This window comes from Oreochromis niloticus, linkage group LG5 (genome assembly GCF_001858045.2).
Source record: "Oreochromis niloticus isolate F11D_XX linkage group LG5, O_niloticus_UMD_NMBU, whole genome shotgun sequence".
Classification (NCBI taxonomy): domain Eukaryota; kingdom Metazoa; phylum Chordata; class Actinopteri; order Cichliformes; family Cichlidae; genus Oreochromis; species Oreochromis niloticus.
In genome coordinates, this window is record NC_031970.2 from 27,142,962 (window position 1) to 27,168,628 (window position 25,667).

Sequence of the window (25,667 nt, forward strand, 5' to 3'; positions counted from 1 at the left end):
TGCTGTTTTCCATATGTTTCACTCAATGGAGGTGACTATTGACAAATTCCACTTGAGGTTAGTCTGTGTGCCCAGACATATTTTCCTGACTTAATATGTTGAAGAAATGGCAATCATGGGGGAATGATTATTCAACCATTTCCTTTAGGCCTGGCCATCCAGCGCACATCTGTAATCAGTCTGTTATTGTGGGTGGAGCTGTGTGCACACGTGTCTGGAGCCATATGAACATTTTCATTCTATTTTTGCCATTTTGCAGCATGAGATGGGTGAAGTGGCTCCGCCTTCTTGAAAAAATACAGTTGTGGTTGATGAACATGATTACGTGGGGTTGTAGAGACCACTCTGGTTTTGTGTGTATAATTGTGTGCAATACTTACTAGCAGTATTTAGGTCAGACAGTTCTCTGCGTATGAGCTGCATATTAAGAATCAACAGCTAGAGAGAAATGTACAATTCTGTGTATTCAATAACCCATAAAAGATTACTTGAGTAATAGTCAAATCCAAAAACAGTTAAATTAATCAGAAGTTATGTTTGTTGTTAATTATTCAATCGATTCATTTTTGTTTGTTTGTGCAAAACCATCTAGCAACTGTTTCTCTTTGCACTTGTATTTGATTATAATAAACTCAGCAGATGTTGATTGGAACTTGGCTTTGATAAATTGTTCAGGAAGTTTAAAATTGATAAAAACGTCTCTTAAAAAATGATTAAATAAAGGAGGGCCCTTTCTGTGCAAGGTACATTTTAAACATTGTATTTCCAATAAATGCTTGTCACTTATAAAAAATAAAGTGACAATAATCACGTCATTAAGAGCCATCAGCTTCTGTTTGCCACAGCACTCGCATGTTTTTTTTCTCCCCCTTTTCTTTTTTGGGAGGGGGGACTTGAGAACAAAAGGCCAAGTTTCTGTGAAAAGCAAATCCACAAATTCATTCAGTGTGCACCGCAGGCACCCTGTGAAAATCAAAACAAGAAACCTCCTCTTCTGCATTTGTAAGACCCTGCTGCCAAAATCAGCGGAAGGTTGTTGGCTTAACTCCTTCGTCCCCGGCGGAGCTGCGTGTCTTTGAAAACACTGCGGAGCATTACATGCAGTCTCCAGCCAGCAACTCTGCAGAGACCACAAAGGATGGAATATTCTTTCCATACTAAATATCAGCTCCAAATCACATGGGAATCTTTTAGTGTGTTAAATTGCAGAACCCACATCAGAGTGTAGCCTCTGTTAAAATGCTTTCCGACCTCAAGGGAAATGCTTTCTATTCCATGCTGATCTACGCTGTTTAAACCTTTTAGACCAGCAGGAATTGTATAGCACCTTTACCCCCCCAGTGCCTCAGAGAGACCTGTGTAGGTTACTGTGTGAGCACTTGCTAATGCCTGTGTTTGTAATGGTGGTTTGTGTATTAACCCTTATAGAGTCTTGGGGCAACTGTATACAGTATTTTCCACAGTTGGCCTCCTCTAAAGAAGATACATTAACCTTTTTAGGTCCTGCCTCTTAGGCTTGTATGTCTTGGGATTTTGTGCGTGTGGTTGTTTGTGTGGAAACGCTACTGAAGACGCATGCACTTCTTTCACATGACTACATGGTTTCAAATGGTTGGCCCTAGTTTTTGTCATATGATGTGTATGAGGAATTATTTTGTTGCTTGTAGCCACATCTGCTTGCTCAGGTTGAATGAATGTCTCGGTTTATTGTGTGCGCATGGGTGCTTATGTGTCTGTTGTCTGCCAGTCACCTTTGTTGTGAGGGATGAAAGTGCCTTCTAGCCATCAGTGGTTACTAAAGAAAGTTGTTTCAGGTAATGGTTGCGTTTGCTTCTAGCTCTCACTTCGTTAAATGCACACACTGCCATACACACAGGAACCTCCATTAAACTGGCCCCTTTATTTGTTTCCTTCTACCCTGTGACATGTTAGGGTCGAAAAAATGGGGAGTAAGAAGGGGCAAGCACTTTGTTGTCTCGAGTTGATTGTCCTACCACCTCTCGGAGGACTTGGTCTAAGTGGACAGATGTGTGTGATGGACAGAGGGCTGGAGTTGGTGACTTTGTGAGAAATGGAGAGAGAGGGGGTGGATGAAGAGAGAAGGTAGAGAAGTAGAAAAGGACAGGGAGGGGATATTGATGTTTGCTAAGTTACTGTAGTGGCTAGGAGGAGACAGAAAGAGAGTGAGAAGGAAGAAAAAGGCAGAATAACGTTTTATTGACTTGTGCCGAGCTGCAGGCAATTTAAGCAGATCAGGAGGGAGAGGGTGTGAGGGAGTGGGTGTTATCTTTTCTCCTGTGCGGATCAATCAGATGATGTAGTGATAAGACTATGGATTACACCGCCATTTACACACTCCCTATGTATGTGTGTTTTCATGTGTGTGAATACAGCAACTCACACGTTTGCCGGCTCTGGTTAAGTCGCAGATGCACAGACATTTATTCTCTGTTAATAACAGCATCCAAAGTGGACTTTTTTTGATTGGCCTTGTCAAAGAAAATTGATACTCATATACTAATCATTGCTGAAAATTACTGTCTGAGGTGATACTCGATTTCTACAGCAACGATACTAACAGTGCTGGCTTTGCCTCCTGCAGTTGACACAATTTCACACATATCTGCTGCAGACAGCCAGGCACACTAGCAGCTGAAGTAGTTGACGTTCTTGACACTAACAAACACTTACGAACTTCAAGAAGTGAGTAAGGCTCCAGTTTGAGAAGTATTGAAGTTTTAAACAGTTATCATAAATGTTAGCCTGGCCAGCACACAGTCTAACTCTATTAGCAATAATCCAATAGTAACATTAGCCAACTGTTATCACTGTAGCGGCTAGTGGCCGGGCTCATAATAAAGTGATAACATTAATATGGGAGCTACACAGCAAAGGTTATCAGTCCTGTCTGTCTGGAGCTTTGACAGTGTAATTATTTTTAACAGGATAACAAGTGTTAAGCTTCTCTTAAAGTTCCAAATTGAAGCCGAGAAAAGTCTGAGCTCTTAGACGGTGTCAGCCCATCTTACCAACTTTATCTGATCAGCTGCAAAAACATGGTGACAAGTCACCTGAAGCCCAGCACTACTTCACACAACCTAATGTCTTTACATTTATTTTGCACTAGAGAATTACTTTGATTTGTTATAACAGCTAATGGTTTGGTTTAATTAATCACTTATTGCTTGGATGTACAACAATGTAGAAAATATAGCTTTCAGTTTCCCAGAGTTTAAGTGGTTTTCAGGCTATTTTTCAACTGATCAGAAGTTTGGAAAAAAAAGATATTGATAGTGAAGAAATAAGGAAACATTGGTCATCTTTCTAGCGTGGGAAACTAGAAACAACAGTCATTAAATCTGTTATCCATCAGATTAATGTATTAATACTTTCAGCTTTAATAAAACCACAGTGATACCTGATTGATATCCTGAAAATGTGTACAAAAATGTGCAAATGAAGTAAAGCATTCATTGGCTGTGGCATTTTAACCCTGCTTCATGGATTATACCCTGACTGTGTTTGTATGTCATGACTGGTTAAAGCATCATATGGGTCAGTGGATTGCCTGGGGTAATAGACCCTCGTGACACTGGAATGTTCCAGATATTGTCACATAGTCACCATCATTACTGCCGTGTCGCCACCATGACCGAACACTGTGGAATAAAAGTGTGGGATTGTGCTTTAAAGACAGCTGTGTGTGTGTGTGAATAACCTTAATTTCAGTAGCCTACTTATTACATTAGACAATCAAATATGTTGGCCATTCTCACTGAATATGGAAACGTGCAGCAAGTCGACTTTTAGGCAGCTTAGCTGCTTTCACAAATTGTTTTTAAGGGCATTTGAGGGCTTCTCAGAATGGTGCTTCACATCCAGCTTCCATAGTATGAGACCACATTAGTTTAGAATTTAAAAAAGGCATTGCTTTGAATATAAAATCTAATTTGTGGTATTTTAGAATGTGTCCTTATATGAATTTATGAATAAACTGAATCTATTTAGTGTTTTGAAATGAGATACTTTTGCATTTCTTGTTGTAAATACCAGTCGGATGCGCACCTTAAAGCACAATAAATCTAAAGAATTCTCATGTCAGACAGAAAAACACTCACACAATCACCCCAAACATCACAACCTGCATTAATTTGTTTTCTGCTGAACAATCTGCTTTAGATCAGAAAATAATTTTGAGTGCTTCTATTTTGTCTGATTCATTTCGTTGCCTTTCCCTCCTGTCTCTAGCCACTTCAGATCGACGATAACTTCTGTGGCCAGGACTTCAACCAGCCTCTGGGGGGAACCAGCACCATCGAGGGGATTCCTCTCTTCATCGATAAGGATGATGGCATGACTTCAGTGGCAGCGTATGACTACCGCGGCAACACTGTGGCGTTTGTTGGCACACGCAATGGGAAACTGAAGAAGGTAGGATTGTTGGTGTGTGTGTGTGTGTGTGTGTGGTGGTCTTTTTATTTTTTATAATCGATGCTGGGATTTCTTTTCCATTTGAACTGAATGGAATATGAAGTTGAGGGGAAATTGTCTGTAAGCCAAAAAGGCATTTTGATTTTTGTCATTATTTGTTATCCAGTTAAAAGGAAGCAACTTTCTGGCAAATATTTTTTTTTACTCATGAATGGTGACCAGCTTTTTGCCCAGTGACACTTGTCAGTTCATAAGCTGTGTACTGGCGGCCTAATCGTTGTAGATTTACATAAGGCACTTTGCTGATGCTTTTTTTTTTTATACTAAATGCAGTCAACACCGTTTTTCTGGCTAGTGGCTATTTCCAGCAGGACATCCGAGTGTCTCTTTAAAACCTGTTCATTTAACAAGCAATTTAAAGCAAGTCTGCGCCTACTCTTTCATTGATTGTCATGTTTGTCACGTCAGGCATAAAACGTAACTGCTTTGTCCCAATGCCACGTACGGTCTTTTAAGAGCTCACCTTCAATCAATCCAACAGCTATGACTGGTGAATGGCTTTTCTGTTCAGGTCAGCTGTGCAGGGCTGAGGTGGATAGATAGAGCTTTGGACAGGGATAAAGTGGTGATGGATGCATTGGTGGGGAAAAAGAAAATCTAAAGTGCATTTCTTGATGAAACTATAGTCCCCTTTCTTTGGGTCAATTTCTTTGTGGATTCAAAGCAAGTTAGGGTTTATATCATCGCACTTATGCGGCTGTCGCACCCTTTTCTGTAGAGGAATGATTAATGATGTGCAGTCATGTAACAAATGGACAAACCTCTGTGCCTGATTAAACTGATATAGCTGACCTTTTGTGATTGCATGTTAGATATATGTACAATTTTCCGCAATTATGGTCCTTTTTGTGTAACAGTGTTGTGTTCAATCTCAGCACTTGTTCCTTTGCGCTCGTGTGCATGTGTGTGTATCCAGTCTATGGAGGACAGAGCTCTCGGGGTAAATGGTATCTCATTAGAATTCACCCCATTTCTCTCCACACTGCTCAAGACCTGTCATCCATTCAATATTATGAATGTATAATCAGCCTGTGTGTTTGTGCACTTTTAATACGAGTTTATGTATTCACGCAATGCTTGTGTGTTTGTCACTCACAGTATGCATAATAATGCATCGCGCTTGCGATGGCATGGGTTCGTGTGTGCACGCATGTGTTTGTGTTTATGAGAGCGCATGTGACGGCAAACAATACAGTGCCGACTAAGATTCAGTGCCGTGCATTTGTCAAAGTGACACCCATTCACTTAGCTCGGCAACAGTCCCTTTATTTATTTAGCTGTTCTCACATGTCTTTTCTTGTGTGGTGTTATGCACTCTGACTGAGGTATATACGTGTGGTTGGAGCATCACCTGGGGAAGAGACTGCTGCAGTAGGTTTTGAGATAAGTCGTTTTCATGTGTGTGCGCGCCTTCATATGTGTGCGTAACAGCAGAGCCAAGGAGCCTGCGGTTCTTTTGGCTGCCTTGTCTTTCAGTCAAACCCAAAAACAACTAAAATAATCTGGTCTTGGAAAGGATTCAGTTTGTTGTGAAGGAACAATATCTAAAACCTGACGTTGGAGCATACACACACACACACACACACACACACACACGCTCAGACAGCAGCCATAAAGAGGCAGATGAAGAAAAAGAGCAACTGAATTAATAGTGTGTGATAACAGATTGTTGGGTCCTCTGATTGTGTGCGTCAGTGTTTCTGTAACTGATTTTTATTTGTGCCATTATCCTTTCAGTAAAAGCATCGTCTGTTTTAGGACGAGTGTTCCTTAAAGTTTTGACAGCTTGGTGGGAGTGCGTGCAGGCCATGAAGGAATTACTGAGTATGTTCCTGTTCTTACACCTTCCTCAGGAGAGCATCAGTGTTGAATGTTGTTTATATAGCTCTGCCTGAGGGCGATGAAGGGAAAGAGGGGCAGAAATAAGGGGAGTATTGGTTGGCTGGATGAATTTGCCTTAAGGAGACAGCTTGCATGTGTGCTTTTCAGGTGTGTTTTAGGAGACATGGAAAGGTTTGATTGGCAAATCCGAAAAACAATCTAACAAATCTGGCAGTGACTGTTGCAATAATTTTAAATATAACCAACTAATGTTTGCCAAATGGATCCGCATTAATCTCCTGGGAGAGTTTTGATGTTTAAGTAACATCACTTTACCTTAAATAACTTTTTGTTCACGTCTTCATTGGCTAGACCTGAAGTGCTTTGATAATCTGTTATATCTGCGCTCAGTCTATTTTTAACTAACTATAATGTTCAAGGTTTTCCAGAGCAACAAGACAGTAGCATAAACAACATGTTTTAAGCACTAATGAAGTCCCTCTGTGCTCTGTAGCCTCTCACACACTCGCAGGAGAAGCTTTTACTAATGAGTAATGGTTTGATGGGACGCAGACATTAGAGAGAGAATCAGGAAGGAAGATGGTAAGATGAAGGAGATATAGGAGGTTAGCAGAAGAAGAAGCAGGAAGGAAGTGATGAAGAGAGGTGATGCCCACTGATTAACTAATTTCAATGGTCATCTGGATACTGCTGTGGTCAAGGGCACAACTGTTGACCGGCTATCCGCTGCACTTAATTTTTAGGATTAAAAGCTCTGATTCTCTGACGGTGTGATTATGTCTGGGTGCTTGGCTCTGCCTGCCATCGGTCCCTGTGTGTCTTTGTCAGCTTTATTCTAGTTTACATAGTGGACCTTATTCACTCCTCTTCTCTTTTATGCCTTTCTGTCTGAAGAAGCATTGTAACAAAGCTGCTGTGGTTTGTTTAGCCAACACATTTACAATGATAAAAGTCTGAGTGATTCTCTCAGCCACTTCTGTGCTTTCAGGCTCTGTTGAGCAGTGACAATAAATGGGCATCAACCATGACACACTCACACATACGCTTGCACACATATGCACCGTCTCAATAGGTGGTCTGGGGAGAAGAGAGAAGAAGGGAGGATCGCACTTGACAATCTAGTACCTATTGTGTCTGCTTTTGGTGCTGCGCACACACGAACACTCAAACGCAGGTTAGGATTCCTCAGCTGCACCCTCCATCAGAGGCCAGCGCGAGCCATCTGCTGTGTATATATGTCCAGTGTGCCAGGTGGTACGAGCCCCAAGTGCTCCATGTGTCCCCCATTGTGTCCGTGCCAGGCTCAGGTGTGTGGGTGCGGAGGTGCCGTCCAATGACCATTCATCAGTGCATCAATTGAGCTTCCCCGCAGTTTCTGAAAGCAGTTAGAAGACAATATAAGACGAGTGTAAACGGCCAGCATAAGAATAACATAGTGAAAGGGACAAATAAGGCCTTACACTGCATGTTACTACATGAAACACATAGGTTTATAGATGTAACAAACTTCAACATAGCATTTTAAAAGTCCTTTGAATATGATAAATCATTTTTTGAAAATCCTCTGATACACCGGCGACCTGTCCAGGGTGTACCCCACTGCTGAATAGCAGCTGGCAAAGGTTCCAGCTCCCCTGTGACCCTGAATTGGATATGTGGAGGAAAATTGATGGATATTCAAAGCAGAGAGAGGGAGAAACGGTGCAGTGGATGATGGTTTGAGTGCATGTCTTGGAGCCAAAAAGTAACATGTTTGACCCTACACCTAGTAAGTGTTTTCATTAGCTAATCCGTACAGGATCTGTTGAGGTGTATTTGAAAGAGAACATGACCGAGTATTTGTTCTGTCACCCTGCAGCACGTTGTAAAAGCTAAGTGGATGACTGCGTCAGCTAAGCAGCTGCAATCTAAACATTAAGTGGCAGATGGGATTTCACATGTTGTTGCTCTTGTACACACAGCAGGCCTCATGAAGCCGCAGTTAGGTTTATGAATTACAGATTTTAGTTTGAGCTTTGTCTAAAATTACCTCAGAAAATGTTCTAAATAATATTTCTGACTGTCAAATTTTAAGAAAAACTTAATCCACACAAGTGACTGTAACATAATACTTGCTCCAGCTTCTTTGGTGTTAAAGATTATCCCAAAAAAATGATCTAAGATCTAAAGCTTGTATCTTTTTTTTGTTATTTTCAGTAGGTTGGAAAAATAATGTTTCATCCTAGTAAAGATAATACTGCAGAAATGAGGTTTAAGCCGTAACTACACCGGTGAGACAGCATTTCAGGGGTTAATAAGAAGTGACAGTTTGTCATTTGTATGTGTATATTGCTGTGTGAAGTCGCTGATGTATTCCGCTGGGGCTGCCGGTGTCACCGTCAAGAGACCATGTCATGGCCTAATTGACTGATGATTGTTATTCTACTGGTGCATAATGCTGCCCTGTCAAACTCCCCTGTGTGTATATGTGTTTGTGTGTGTGAGGCTGTTTTTAGTGCTTTGCATTTAAATTGTTGTTCCAGCCTTCTCTTTGCAGGCAATGCCCAAATAGTAAAAAACAATTATATATAAATAAATAAAATAAAAATACACATTGTGAAAATAAAGTAGTTGCTTGTCAGGGAGGAATGATGAAATAAACATCTGTCTTTTACTGATTCTCTATTTGTGTCGTCTTCTTTTAATTGAGAATGTGCAGAAAATTACAGTCTGAAAATATGGTACATAGACTTTGTTTGTTCGTGTGTGTGTGAGTGTCTGAGTGAGAGACTTCTGTGGTTTGTGTCATCATTTGGCTCAGGCTCCCAAGCCACGAGTTGTTTGGCCCAGGCATGAGCACAGAGGCCAGCTTTGTGCGGGCGCTTGGTGGCCCTCGGTCATTAGTTCACCCAACTGCATGGGGTCACACAAACACGCACGAAGCGGATGAGAAAGCGACGGAGGAAATGGAGATGTAGCTGATTGTGAAAGAGATTTGATATGGCAGAGGCTGTGGCAGTTATGATCAAGTTCCCGAGACAAAACGGATAACTTGCACTTTGCATTTAACACCAAGTTTTTCCACCTAATTTAGTTCTCTCCCAGCACGCCATCCGTCTTCCAATCTAATCATAATGTTCTCATATTAACAGCTAAATGTATCATTTTCTGCTACAATTTGTTCCCTCTCCTGACAGCACAGTAAAATGGTGTTTTCCCAAATAGCCCAGTTGAGCCACAAATGTGTGAGACGAGCCAGGAATATGCCGTAGGACCACTCAGTTAGCACGCAACCTCAAATGAATTTTGCCTTTGTTATTCTAACCATGGCTAATACAGTGCTCAGAGGACCACAGATGGTGATTTTATTGTTGTTGTTTTTTGTCTTTTTGGGGAGTGAAACTTGAACTATATGCATATTATTAAAGTAATGTAATGACCATCATAAGGTCTTATTTCATTGTCCACTGCCTGCATCTGTACAAGTATGTTTGACAATCTAAAACTCCAGTTAAGCTAATGTGTCTCTGTTTGTGTGATCGTAATTATGTCGCTCAAGCAAATGGATATCAGTTATCTCTGTTCATCGCCGGCCTGAGTCTTTCTCCCATATGTAGGTTATCCTTGTACATGACTATATTCATCCTACAATAGCGTTCAGCATCTCTCCGTGAATGCACCCTCGCACACGTCTGCACACACTCGAGCCTTTGGAGGGTGTCATTGTAGAATTTCACACTGTGAATATACAGGGTTTGTTCACTTCTGCTATCTCTGCTTTTGCTCATTGTATGAGCAGCAACCATATAGATTGTTGGATAATATAAGCTCTAACAATGTCTAAAACTCATCCATAACCCTCAACTCTGACTACTGTAACAAGCACAGTGAGTAACAGGATCATCCGCTGCTTCCTCACTTTGCCTCTTTGCTTCTGTTCTCTGCCTCGTTTTCTCTGTTTCATCTGCTGCTCACATATTCTCTTTCTATCTCCTTCTGTGATCAAAGATTCCCCTCCCTGATAATAGCTGAGCGTTTGTATGTGTTGAAATGAAATGGCAGTGATCGCTATTTCTCTCTAATCATTTTCTCTCATTAAAGTGAGGAGTGTGCGCATATGCACTCCGAATGCAAATAAATATATGTACAAGTGTACATATATACAGGAGGTTTGCATGTATAAAGTTTGTGTATGTCCACGCACACACATACACGCTCTTTCCCACTCCAGAAAATAGGTTGTAGCACTTAGATTGTAAGGGTAGACAGTAATGAGGGGTCTTCTTAAAAGATTTAATGCCATACCATCCTTTACACATGCATGATTCCATCCAGTCTCATTAAACCAGGGGTCTAATTCTGCACCTTTTTCCTGCAAGAGCTTCATATGCCATAACGAGCCATATATCCTATCTTCCTAACAAGCTATGGTGACATTAAGAGGCGATATGACTTGATAGTTCACCCTCAAAACCTTAACAAATGTGTCTTAATCTTGGCGCCAATCTAGTCCTTTAACCAAAGCTACAATAAATGTTTAAAGCTAATCATTTTTAAAGAGCAAGATAAGTTACAGTGGGCTTCTGTGTTGGCTAATGCCACAAATGAGAACGGTTCAGTCCTTGATAATCTCAGCGCTAATGCATTTTAGCTCAGTTCAACTGTGTGTGACTGCACTGCACAGCACTCATTCACTACCTCTGCGTTCTCTCCACAATTCACTACTACCAGGGGTTAATGAGCCAAAGTGGGGAGTAGATGAGAGTGGGGAAAAAGCCAAGAGAAAGGGATACAGAATGAAAAGAGAGCAAGGGAGATGAATTATAAATGCACCACGCTAGAATCCATTTTTAAGGGAAGATTAGAAGAGTCTGGATGCAAGCTGGGATGCTCACATGATCCAAGTGAGGACGAGGCCAGCCTGTTTCTAGGTCATCTCCATTAGGCATCTCGGGGTGGAACATCAAAGAGTCCCCACTCTCCATATGATACATGTGTGTGTGTGAAAGTTACATGCACTTTTTTAAATTGCACTCAGTTTTACTGTACAATAGTGAAAATCACAATATACTGTTGATGCACTTAGTGTATTTTTTCCAGCAAATAATGATTTTCTTTAAGGCATCAGCTCCATAGAATTATAGCAGAGCTCTATGGCAGCTGATACAGCCAAGAGCACACCTGGTGGATGGCACAATGCCAGGACTCGTGGTGTCATTATTTCTGACAGGACACACACACACACACACACACTAGAGGGAATGTCATAGCTCATACTGAAAGGTAAAATGAGCCCATTCATGCAGGTATATACCAACTTGGACACACACTGGGACAGCACAGTGTCCAGAGGTTTGGTCATGAGTGACACAGCAGGCAAAGATTACCTTTGGAAGCTATATCTCTCATACAGGCATACAGTCACAGTCACACAGTGTCTCATACGCTCATTCCTTTCCAATTAAACTCAGCAGCTCACAGTATGTATGTTCCTGGTTTTAAAAGAGACCGTCTTCAACTCGCTACACAGCTCACCACAAGCCCATTACAGCCACATGTGGAAGCTTAACCTCTTAGCCATTAAATGGAAGAAATCAGCAACTGTTTACGGACGGATACCCTCACACAGAAGTAGGACACATAATGGAAGGAGGCACAGCACTTTGATGCTTCTCTGAGAAAATAAAATAAAAAATAAATATATAAAAAAGATAATACAAGGATTCTTTTCCATCTCCATTACACCAAATGATGAGTGTAAATATGTGAGTTACTATCAAATTGGCTAATCTACTGTGAAGAATGCAAACGGCACTGCCGTGCACACACTCGTGCACGCAGACTCCTATGGGAAACAACTGTAGCAGGCTTATCAGATTACACGTTGCAAAGCTAATAGATTCTTAATAGATTGTTTTTGATTAGTTCCTGTGGTTTAGTGACGTTAAGATGATTAACATTTGTGAGTACGGAAACAAACACACATTTGCATTCACACTCACCTGCGTATATTTGCATACAGTGTTGTATGAGGTGACTGCATATTCTGTTACTGTAATTGTGAATTTGTTTTTCTGAAGTTGTGACATCAAATGGGCGTTGTAGGCTTCAGTAGCATTTCAAGGCCATGAAATTCAGACTGGGTCTGTCTCTCTCTGTCCTTTTTTTTTTTTTTTTTTTTTTTTTTTTTTTTTTTTTAAACGCACACTCTTCAAAATACTTTTGAGATACACAAACAAAAACAAGTCCAAATACAACAGCTCCCTGCGTTTATCCTTCTCACACAGCATGATGGCATCTCCCGCTGTCTAACTAATTACCCCTCTGTCCTGTGCCCCCCCCAGGGGTAATAGCTTGAGCCTGAAACCTTGTCACAGTGTTAGCTGGCTTTGTATCTTGCCCCAAGCCTGCCTGCTTCCAGACCACTCGCCTCATGACCACTTCTGGCCATACTGCACTCACCCTGTGGGTAATCCTGTTAGCGTAAGAGTATGTGATAGCCAAGCGGAAAGCCAATTCCCCACACTGCTCTTATGCCCTCTGCCCAGTCTCTTAGAGTAACAGCTGGCTAAAGTGAACTTATTTCAGTTTCAGGACCAACTCTTGTTCCACTATATCTAGGCTCTTCTTATTAGTATTACTGGAGCTAGAAAAAAAGCCCTATTACTGGTGTAGCTGACCTTGTGACTTAACATTTCCACCAGCTAAGTCTTTAAAAATGGAGAGGCACTTTATGTCCTTATATTCCCTCTTTTAATCCCATATCCAAATTATGCAATTGTCTCCTTTTGGTAATTTATCCATCCATTTATTAAATTCAAATGTTTCAACCTGATTAATTAGTCTCTCTTTTCCATGTTTCTCTTGTTCCTCTTGCACTTCTTGTCCTTTCCATTTAGTCCTTCTGTTCTCTGTCTTTGCTTCACTCACACTATCGGTCTTTCTCCGTCTCACTTTTCTCCATGGAATTGGTCATTAGCTGACTGACTGAGCTGATTGCATCTATTCCCAAGGCTAGCATTTGTTTGTGCATCTTGTTGTTGTTTTTTTTTCTTTAAAAATTTTTTTGTTCACTCCCCCCTCTTTCACTCTCTCCCTTGCTCCCCACCCACTCTCCCCCAGCAGTCATTCTTTTTCTCCTCCCAACTCATCTCACTTCATCTACCTTCTTTACACCCCCTGCCCCCCTCCTTTCTTGCACAATTCCATCTATCCCTTTTTCTTGCTAAAATGGTCTTAGACACAAAGACTGGTTTGGGTTGCTGAATTAGCATACCAATGTACACAGACACTCCCAACAGTCGTCTCTATATCTTCTCTATAGCATTAATTGCACAGTGTCATTCTAAATTGGCTAACACCAATTAAGCCCTCGCTATTATATTTAATTGGTCATTTAGCGTGACTATGGTTTGAATGCTGTCTCCCTGGGAATGGTATAGTTGGCCTCCAGCAGCCCATGTGGCCATTTCAAAGACCGTTTCCCCCTCCCTGTGGATTTTACAATGGCCTGGCCGGCAACTGCACTGCCAAGAGCCAAGATGGAGGTGTGTGCATGTTGTGTTCTTTGGAGGGGGAGTAACAAATGGTATGGAGAGGGAGAGAGATTTTGTTCTGTCTGCCACCTCACGCCCTCCAACCACCCTCACATCCCTCTCCTACTATGCTCCTCCATCCATGTGTTGCTGTTGGATTAGGCTAATTAAAGTACCGCAAGCGGGGTCCTCAGAGAGCAGCCACACACACACATACACACACATTGTACACATTCAGTCTTTAATGAAGGCAGGCACAGATGCACACACAATTGGAAAAACAGGAAGGAATCGTGAGCACAAGCCCCCATATGTACAAAGACATGCATCACACTCTGAAAGTACTCTAGCAACAGAGGTTCATAGGAAAAAGCATTGTGTAAATATTTAATGGACAGTTTTCTTGCCTTCTTCTACTGTAAATGAGCTAAAGATCACGTGGACCATAGACTGTATGTAAAACATGATTGTAGCTCCCCAGTCTGCCAAATGGGAACTGCTAAACCTTTTGTAATTTGACTCTGCTGGGCTGGGAAAAATTATTCTGATTGTATAAAAGTTTGTGGGAAAACTGCGGACTACTATGTACACTTGATTTATGACCACAGTAAACACTCTCATTCACCAGTTTTATCTGTGATTTATAAAACAAACTATAAAATGGGATGCTTTAGTTCATAGCTACTTCATGATTTGACAGCTGAGTTTCTCAGGCAGATTCATCCCTTGCTTGTAACATCTGGATTGACCACAACAACAGGGCAACCACTGAAATGCTGCACTTCACTAACCACTTGGGCATACCCACCATGACAACACCATATTTTATATAAAGTTTATGGTTTGAAGTAGTTATGTTTGAGTTCCTGTATAGACTCGATTGTTTGTCATCAGTAAAGAGCTGAGCTTCAGTCTGTGCAGGCCCATCCTAAATGGATCATCAGGAGTCCGTATCCACTTCTAGCTATAGCCAGAGGACTCCCAGCTATGCAGTATTATCCATAAGAGCCTTGTGCTATCTTATTTATGGGTCACTGGCAGTGAACCAGTGGCCCAGAAATAACGCCACAACCTCTCACTTTAACCTTGCTGTGTGTCTGCGTGCGTGTGCTTTAAAGGAATGGTTGACAGTTTTTGCCGTGTGACACTGAAGAGTGTTTTGCTGTCAGTAGATCTTCTCTGCTCTCCTGTGTATATGTGTGTGCTAGTGTTTGTCTCAAAAAGTATCCATGTCACGGTATGCACTGATCTTTGAATGTCAATGAAAAATTCTCAAGACAAAAAAAGAAGTTGGGGGGGGGGGTACCGATGAAAAAAGAGCACAGAAGGTAGTCTTGTCACTGAGAAAGTGAGAAAGAGAACGGACACTGTGTCACTTGGTAGGAATCCCTTCCGGATGTTTCTACTTTCAGGATATTGACTGTGTCTCTGGAAAACCGCCTGCTTCCAGGGAAACCTATTGGATTACTGATAACCTTGGAATTGATACGGCCAGTACACGGGGTGTTTAAGAGAGGGAAGGGAGAGAGTTTGTGGGTACACAGACTTCTTCGGTTAGCTATATTCTCTTTAACGGCTCTTTTGCAGTTAAATCAGTGATGGACTAATACACGTGTACGGTGTTGATAGCTTTCCGTGCTCCTTTTACTTGATATTTATCCTGCTTTGCAGTGGCAGGCTATGGCTTTCGACTGCGCTCGTGGTCCCACGAGAGCCCCATTTTATTATCGTACAGAAGATATCAGAGCATTTTGAGCATACAACAATAAGCACAGTCACACAAGTGCACACCCAATAATAAGGCTCCAATAACATAGAGGTCTTTACTCCAACTTGTCTCCAAATCCCTCAGCGATGGGCCTGCTCCTCGGTTGCCATGGCAACAGTAGTCAGGGCAGCCACGGTTGGTTATAGTGAGGAAGAAGAACGATGAGAGAGAGAGAGAGAGAGTCACAGGGAGCATTGATGTTTGTGATTCAGCCATGGGATTTCAACGCAGCCACAACACTGAAACTGGGTTGCTGCAATGTTGCTGAATGTTAGAGTTGTGCACCACAACAGTGCAGTGCTGGGAATGCAGTTTCAGCTGGGGTTGGAAATAAGTGGGCTTGTAGGTCATGTTTACCCCTGTGTGCATTTGTGTGTGTAAGGAGAGAGAGGGATGTGCGAGGGAGAAATAAAATTGCAGAGGCAACACACACACACACACACACACACACACACACACACACACACACACACACACACACACACACACACACACATTAACTCCTCCTGCATGTTCAGTCTGTCTTCATGTCTGTGTGCTTGCAGATGAGTTCCATGTTTGTGTGTATGTGTTCATTCATGCACTACACAGTGGCTGTGGACAGGATTCATTCTACACTTCATTGCTTTGATAGTACATCTGCTTACAACTACAAGGTCTTTCTTTTTTATTATTATTATTAAAATTTAGCTCTAAAAATACATCTTACTCAAACTTCTTTTAACATCTGTTAAAAGCTTGCCTCTAACTCATTTGACTTTTAGTATAATGCCATCCAGTTGAAAAACAATTTCCAGAAAGAAAAAAAAAAACAACGAGCTATTGTTGTTGGGGAAATCTCTCCTCTGTACATGTACAGTGGAGAACAGCACAGCACAGAGTGGATGCACAGCAAACAGGCAGTTAGTGTCAGAGCGCCGATGGAAAATCCATAGTTTCATTACACTCCTAGTGGTATTAATGTGGCCAGGAGGCGACCAAAGCTCTATCATGGGCCCTAGGGGAGCCAAAATGGCTGCATTTAGTAATGCAGTGGAGTGAAGAGGAGGCAAGAGGGTCAAGACTGCCGGTGGGAATAAAGTGTGTTGGAAAGACAGAGAGAAGCCAGATAAAGTTCATGTGCAGTAACGGGCACAGCTGCAATTGTACCCTACTCACCTTCTGCAACGCTGTGCACGTGTGTGTGAAGGAAGCTCACAATATGATTTGACATCAATGCTGTAGGTCACAAGATGTTTATTACACAGATCCTTCACCGACTGTCACACTAAGGTTGACATACACGTTTCTTTGTATATCATGTTGTTTAAAAGGCAACTGTGTGGATTTTGTTGTAGAATAGTACTTAGAAATATTTTGTAATTAAACTTTAAACGGTACCCAGACACACAACCACATTAATGGTGTATTACCATCCCACTTGGCTTGGTATGGCTGTTAACTGGCTCAGACTTCTGCTCCTTTAATCACTGTCATGGCACAGAGATTCCTGCCTAACACAAATGAGATCACACCAGCTGCAAGTGAATTCTCAGACTACACCCATTATTATACTTCGTATTTAATAAGGGAAGTTATAAATACACCAAAATTGAGTTGTGTGATAGGGCCTGTCAGTGGTAAAGGGGCCATGGACCTGTTGGGCCCACTGCTTTCATCACCCTTTATTTAGACCCTTATTCTTATCCCAACTCAGTGTTGTAGTTCTGCAAATGTATCATGCACCTCTTTAATGTTATTAAATTAAAAAAACTTGTCCCCCACAAATTTATCCCATTGCACTAGTTTCTACTGTAGTAATAGGAAACATTTTACAAGATTACAAACAGACTCAGGAGCTTGTTTGAGGAGCTCGGAAAGCCATGCTGTTGCAATTGGTGGAAAATAGCTTAAAAATATATTTCTCACATTTCTCCCACATTCATATTATTTACTTTGCTATTACTAAGAACCAAATAGTGCATTAATGAGACAAAGCCACTTAGAGTTATTGGAGCGGTCCTGAGGTGAGTTAATCTGGGAGAAGGTTGTACTTCAGAGCTCCTGGCTATTGTTTGTCCCTCCGGGTGATTGGAGTTAAGAGACAGGCTTTAAGGGAAATTAGCTTTCGATTGTTCCTTCTGATAAAAAGGTAGCATTGTAATTGTTGGCGACCTCCAGGGTCAGAAAGTAAAGACCTGGTGAGAGGTATTGCACACAGTAATGTGGATTGATTTTAAAAATGTTGGTCATTTGCTGAAAGTTTTCTATTCACACAGCGTGAAAGTGGCAGAAATGTGCCTAAATCCCTGCTTTTTACTCCTCTTTCAGTGGAATTTGGCAACACACAGCTGCAGGAGTTCAACAGTTCTCATTTTATGACTAAATCTGTACCCCATTGTCATCTTATTCTTCAAGTAGACATGTTTATTTTGAACCTCTCTTTACCTTGTATACCTAACCAGATAACATAATGTCAGACCTCAGAAAAAACATTCCTCTGAGGAAAAGCCAAGTGAGGGATTACAACTGGAGCGAAAGAGAGAGGAGATGTGAGGAGAGGCAACGCTCACACACAAAACACACACTCTTAATCAGACTGATTGCTTGCATCTCTGACTCCTCATTGCATCACGTCTCTAAGGCATTGCTCCTGCATCTCCCTCTCAGGCTGTTTGTGAGGAACAGATTTAGAAATGCAGGATCCCCAGTAGACTACAAGCCACAAAAGGCCATATCCTCATGTTATGAAAGCTTAGGTGTTGACCAAAACATGAGGTGGTGTACTTGCTTATAGACTTTTGATTCACATCCAGTGAAGTCTGTAAATGCTGTGTATATAACATTTGTCATGCACACGCTCTCATCGAAGCACAGTTATATAGAGCCAATTTCATTAGCAGTCAGACCTGACCTGCATACTTCAGTGAAACAGTTGGAAATAAATAGAGTATTGACTAACTGAGTGCTTGGGTAGATGAAAGAAATAGTTGAACAAGTGGGTATTCAGTGTTTAAAATGCCCAAACAAGCTTTTTCTTTTGCACTTAAATGCATATTTCTCTTGTGCTGACTTTACTGACACACTGATTTTTGTGTTTTTTCTCCTCCCCACACTTGGAGGAGATAGATACATACGTTTACTCACACACACACACATTCTCTTTCTGACTTGTTCTCAATTCCCAACTCATCTCCTCAGAGAGAGCGATTGAGCCAGGAGCAATGCAAATTGGGTAAAATGTTCCGGAAAGTGGCTTTTCCCACTGGGACTTCTCAACTCCAGCTCTGAGTTAGCACTCTCTGTGTGTGTATGTGTTCGCTTGTGCGTGTGTGTGTGTGTCACAGTTCTTGCACTTGCATTTGTGGGTGTGAAAATGCAAATTGCTCCACATGTGCCTGCGTGCATGAAAATGTGAACGTCTGGATGAGTGTGTGTGTTCATCGCTATTTCTCCCAGGCCGCAGTGGGCTGCAGACCAGGTTAAGATTTTAGGAAGGCTAGAGACCGAAAATAAAAGCATGTTTATAAAGCGAGGTGATGGTGAAAATTGAGGCTACATCTCTGAGATCGCACCAATAAACTGCTACAAACGATCAGTTAGCTGTTAGTGTGACCGTCATTTTAGAAAGCAAAAAGAAACTGAGGGGAAGATTTTTGGTTTGAGGGAGATATTGTTAAATTTGCAAATACCATCTGATGTCTTCCAGAGCTTCTTACTTGGACAGCTTTTGACCACAAGCCTGGGTTTTGTGAATCATTTACTCCCACGAGATATAAGGCCTTCAGTTTTTAACAATGCATGTGTAGCAATAATCCACAGGACAAGACTCTGGTCCTACGTTATTTTACTGGTTTGTCTTATGAACAGTAAACATTGCTTGAAATGTTAATTAACGTGGGACCTAAAACAAAGGACAAGAATCAGTTGTGCTGCATCGATGGCTCTGTTTTCAAACAGCGCAGACTTTGGCTACGTTCACACTGCAGGTCTTAATGCTCAGTTCCGATTTTTTGATCAAATCCGATTTTTTTTGTCTGCTTGTTCACACTACAAATAAAATGCGACAGCAAACGCGCTCTAGTGTGAACGCTCAAAGCGGCCCACATGCGCAAAAGATGATGTCACACACAACGCGCTCTGTTTAGACCCAGAGCAAACAATATTGTTTGACTGATGGCCCTTAATATAAAGACTTCGGACTTTACGTTTCCCAATTTTTGCTTTAAGTTATTTTGTTATTTACATAATAATGTAAATAACCAAATAATTACCCTTATTGCTGTTTTAGAGGAGCGGTGCTTCAAAGGATAGTTGCAGATTTCTGTCAGAAGTACAAATAAAATGTTCACGTTGTCTTCCCAACAGTTTCACTGACATCTACACTGGATGGCCAGGAAGCGTTCGTGATGTCTTCCCGGGCGCTTCTCCGGCGCTGATAATTGGCGTCTGTCTTGTGTCAGTGACGTAAAAGACGGATTTAATGCGACATGACCGTTCAAACAGCAGTCGCTTTCTAAAACATCGGATATGTATCGGATTCAGTACCACATACGAAAGTGACCCAGAACGGATTTGAAAATATCGGATTTGTGCCGTTCACACAGTCATACCATGATCGGATATGGGTCGCATAGGGTCAAAAAAATCGGATTTAATGCGCTTTCGCCTGCAGTGTGAACGTAGCCTTAGTGATGATTTTCAGGCCTTTGAAAATAAGACATGGATTTTAGCATTTTATACAGCATTAAAGTCCCTGAATAGAAGTGATTGAAAATTTTAAACCGCTAAAAAGATGTAAGCTCACCCTTAACAAATGTGGGTCTGTAGCTACAACCACAAGAGGGTACAAGTGCTGAATACTCTGATAAAGAGCAAAGTTGATCCACTTGATTGTAAACTTCTATAACTTCATGGATGTTACAGAAGCAGTGCATAATAATGATACATAAATAATGATACATTTAACTGTTAGAGAAAAGCTTGTCAGTTTAAATGATCCTGGCAGATTTAATTACATGCCTTAACAATTAAATTTGGAGAGGTTGTCAGTTTGATTGGCCAAAATAAAGTCTTTACTATGCTGCCAAGTTGCTCCTTTGTTGAAGAACTGCATCGCATGCCCTTCTGTGAGCAGGAATCAAGTTTACCTCCAGATGAACTCTTGGAAATGTTTTCTCTGGCATTAGCTATTGCTCCTGCCATGTCCGTTGCGGGGGTTGTATTGTGCTGGTTTGGATTTATTGCCCTCTCTGCATGTGTGAGTGAGTGTGTAGTTTTGTGTGTGCGCGCGCAGTCGGTTAGGGCGGATATTGAAGCATTGCCCTTCCACAAATGGGCCGTGGAAAACCTACAGGTTGGACCATCTGCCTCCTGCACACGAGTGCGTTTCTGTGCGTGAGATTGTGTCTTTTGACTTCTATGAACAGGAAGGTATTGTGTATTCTAAGTTTGTGACCTCACAAGTACACACGTACATTCCTGCGCTGGCTATCTTAACAGACTTGGCCCTGGATGGAGGATGCAGGATAGGAAGACAATGGGACTGTGATATTTGGTTTTACTGGAAATGGTGTGAAGAGGTGGAAGGGGGTATGCAAGCACGCCTAGCGAATGGGCACAGTTTTCAGAGGCAGACCTGTAAATATTTTAAGGCCCGAAAGAGGAAATGATACATAAAGTGGGGAAAACAAGCTTGTGAATGTCTCTGTGGAAAAACACAAACACTTTATCTCCAGCTATAATCACTGAGTGAACAAACATTACTGAAGGGGTTTCGAGCCATAGAAGTGAATTGCCTTGTGAAAACGTGTAATATCATATCAGTATCAGCAGTATTGCATTTCAAGGATGTAGATACATTTTCATCAGGCACTTATCTCAACACAGCACCATTAGACGTATTTACATCAAATCTCTCCCTCCTTTCTCTACATCCCTCCTGCTATTTTTCCCAGGAGGGAAGCACCAAAGTGTGTTTTTAAACGCAAAGAGAGCATTCACACCATCTGTAACATGCTTATTTCTCAAAGTAAGAATATAGGTTTAATTGAGCTTTTTAATTGTCCTCTAAATCCTGCTGAGCACCCATGCTGCTGCTTAATGGTGTGTGTATGCGTGTGCGCGTGTGTGTTTTCTCTGTATATGCATGTCTGGGTCTGTTGGGATGTGAATTTTTCTACTTTTGAGTGGAGAGAGTGAGTAAGCAAGCATGCGGGCTCCTTCTTAATGAGCTAATAGCAATGTGTGGTTACCCTTTGAGGAAATTGTTAGCGTCTGTTGTGTTTTTGTAGTTTTTTTTTAAAGGAGAGAAAGGGTTAGAAGAAGAAGAAATGAATGAATTCAATTAACTTGCGTAAGAGTCGCCCATGTTGAGTTGCATATTGAGTTTTTGGATGCTCTTTGTACATATAGTTGTGTATTTGAGTGTAAACAGCTGATTGGTTGCTATATTAGCGCCTCACTTTCACTGTAATTCGCTTCGATTTTGAGTTAATCTAATCACATCAATTTGCCATAAACTGTGGGAGAGAGTGGACATTTAATTTCTCTGGCTTCAACTCAAGTTAGCACAGCTGGAATGGTGTCATCGGGTTGTGTGTGTGTGTGGGTGGGTGTGTGTTGCTATATAAATAACAGCAACTCCGGGCAGGGCTTATCTCTTTGATTGCCTGTGCAATTGTCTGTTCACGTGTTTGTGGTTTTACATATGTGAGAAATCTCGGATGAAGGATTTCCTCTGTTTTCTATATGAACAACTTCCTCCTCTCATACACACGTCCTGTCTGTGTGGGGTGCACTTGGAGAAAGGAAAAGGATAAGATAAGCGCGTGTGTGTGTGTGTGTGTGTGTGTGTGTGTGTGTGTGTGTGTGTGTGTGTGAGAGAGAGTACGACACAATAAAGAGTACTTCTATAAAAAGCAGTCTTGTGACAGTCCAGTGCACTCAGCTGACTGTCTGGAAACTTTGCTGTGCTTTCTTCTCCTCTCGCCTGTTTTGCTCCCAGGGCAGCCTTCTCGCTAACTTAACCTTTTTTTTGACAAAGCATTACATTTTAATTCACACTTTTCACTTTCCTCTGCTCTTTGTCTTGATTTTATTCAAACTGTCCTGCAGAAGGAAATGGGAGAGAGCTGTTGGAAAGCAAAGTGAAGAGGAAGAAGGCAGGGAGTGGTGATTTAATGTCCAGTAACACATGTCGAACTCTGCTCTGTCAGGGAAACGCATAAAAACAAACACAGGCACTGGAGGTGTTTCTTCAGATTAGTGTACTACAGTATCCTGTTGCCTAAGCCATTACATCAAGTGTTAAACTGAAGTCCAACAGTGTTGTTACATTACCAGCACTGTGTGTGTGTGTGTGTGTTTGTGTTGGAATTTCACATCACAAGCTTTAAGTCAACGGAGTTATATTTAGATTGTGTACACAGACAATGTTATATATATATATGGATGTATATGGATGTGGGATTGAGTGGTGTAATTCAGTGTCTGCATGCATTTCTGTTTGAACTGTTGATTTGGATGAGGAAAAGGAAGTGCTGCATGTAACGACAGCCTGGGGTTTGGGCTTTTACCACACTACTAGATTCTGTAATTAAACTAAAATTAGCGTGATTGCCAAACAGTTTCTTAGCCCACTAACAAGTGAGAGCCTGCAGGGAAATGTCGTAAGAATCAGCAAACTGAATGAAAATCCTCAATTTCACTGTATTTGGTTAAAACATGACACATGCTTGTGCTGCAAGATCCTTTATGCCTCTTTTCCACCAGAACATACTCAACTTGACTTGACTCTACTCTGTTTTTGGTTGTTTTTCTATTATAATTGAGTCCCACCTCAGTGTGTGCAGGGTGCATAAGGAGTCCTGTGAAGTCATTTGTTTGCAACACAAACACAACACAACCACCTCATCCCTCATTTCCGGGTTTAAAAAAACTGGCGGGTTTGATTCTTGTGAAGAGGTCATTCCCATGACTCATCCAGTGAGGTTGCTCCCTGCCCAATCAGTGGCATGCAGTCTGTTGACATCCCATTTTTGGTTGCACTTGGCTCTCTTGCAACCCTGGACAAGTAGGCACAGAAGATGAACATTCAAGCCCTTTTAAATATACCTGTTGTACTACCAGCAGAGTTTAGAACAGCTGGAACATGCAACACTAATGAAACGTCTCCCTGCCTGGATAGAGGTAAAGGATGTCCTTGAGTAAATAAACTCCACTCCATGCAGGTTAAAGGTTTGGAATTCTGGATGATGGTCAAAGCTGCCAGGAGGCAAAAAGAAGAGAGCTGAATTTAGATTCGTCTTTGTCACTGCTCGGATCATTTTGTAACTCTGTTGTTGGTTTAAAGTGACTAATCACCAGTGTCTCGTCATCAGCTCTTTTAAACTTTATATCATTTTGTCAAACTGTGACTTTCTTATGTCCTTCCTCTTTCGGAATAATGGTTGACCCTGCTAACCACAGCTTTAGATGCATTCTTCTGTTTCTTTCTCTCTGTGATTGCCTTTGTTTGTACACCTCATTGAAACAGATGAGCACAGTCATACACAGATAATGTGTTAGTAAATGACAGCCAGTAACCATTGGTATCAGAAGCGCTCTCACTAAATTTGTCTTGAACTTTCTTCTCTTTTCCTCATTTATCATTCCTCCTTTTATCCTCTGTGTTTTCATCACTGCCCTTCTGTCTGTTTTGTTCTTTGACCCTGTGGGACTGCTTTAAGTTCATCCCTTTGAATATAATATTGTAGCTCTGGTTTTGGGTGCTGTAAATCACATAAACTCAGTTTTCTTCATGTGGGAAACAAACATTTTGAAACAAAAGACTGATGGACAAGAACAAAGTTGTCAAACAATAACTTTCTTGTTTGCTCAGTACTGCCCCTGTGTTTATGAATGTTGCCAAATCTGTTCATAGTAATTGTATGACTGTAACCCAGCCCTGGATGAAATTAGGCACCCACAGAAGGATACAGCAAGTCATTTACAGCTTCTAATTGTCATAATTTGGCAGCAATGTGGTTGAACGTGGGTGGGCCATATCATCTGGATAGCTTTGGGTGTCAACCAAACCCCTCCCAACCTTCTCCTGAGAGACTGCAGCCATTGGTCAGACCCCATTTTGTTACCATGGCTATAGGCCAAACCAGAGGCGGGGCATCTGTCTTCCACCTGGCCGCACCAGCTGCTCAAGCACTGCTGCTATGGCATGCCTGGAGTGTATCTGAGCAATTGTGTATGCTTGCTTGCTGGCTTGTGTTTTTGTGTTTGTACATAATACTTGTATTATATTACAGAAGTGACTGTACTCTCAAGTATTACTTAAATATCAAATGATTTAAAACATTTTGTCAGATGATATAGATAATTTGGATCAACAAAGCTACAAATCAGAGAATATATTTAAAATGCAAAAGAACCCAAAGTTGAAACAGCCAAAGAAATCACAACAAAGGTAAATACACATGTGATAGCTTAAAAAAACCTGTTAACACAGCAGAGTGCTCCTGTGATTCCAGTTAGCTTAATTTCATAAGCTTGGTTCTAAAATGAGCTGTGACCACCTGTCACCAGACTGTGGAAGTGGCTCAACATGGAAAGTTGGAAAGAAAGGAAAGAATTGCCAATTCAATAAGACGTCTGATTGTGATGCAAAGAATTTGACAAAGTCATGTTTTAAAGAAAAAAAAGAAAAGTGATGATCTAGAAATGAGTCCAGATGCAGTTACAATACTAGTGAGGTGGTGTAGAATAAGCCACAGTAACACGTCATAACTGCAGTGAAAATCCTTTTAAAAGGAGGCTGCACACACGCATTTGTGGAATTTAGTTCTGAAAAGCAGGCACACCAGTGCTTCAGACTTGGCACAGAGGTTATCACTGAAAGTCAGAATCTAAGTGACTGCGCAGAAAATACAAAGAGCATTGCATCATGTGTGGACGGCATCCAAAAAGAGCCTTTTCTTGCTTTTCGGCATAAAACTGCAAGATTACATTATGCTTAAGAACATGGAACAAAGCCTGAAGAGTATTAGGAGCACATTCTTTAGTCAGATCAGGCTGAGATA

The 25,667-nt window shown here is 41.4% G+C and overlaps 1 protein-coding gene across 5 annotated transcripts in view; it reads left to right on the forward strand.

Moving 5' to 3' along the window:
• plxna1b (plexin A1b) overlaps positions 1–25,667 on the forward strand; it is a 176,727-nt gene that overhangs the window by 43,347 nt on the left and 107,713 nt on the right. For all 5 annotated transcript variants that reach the window (XM_013269156.2, XM_005469287.3, XM_013269158.2 and 2 more), the window contains exon 3: positions 4,249–4,431. In XM_013269156.2, the coding sequence (XP_013124610.1) occupies positions 4,249–4,431 (183 nt within the window). The remainder of the gene's footprint in view (positions 1–4,248; positions 4,432–25,667) is intronic.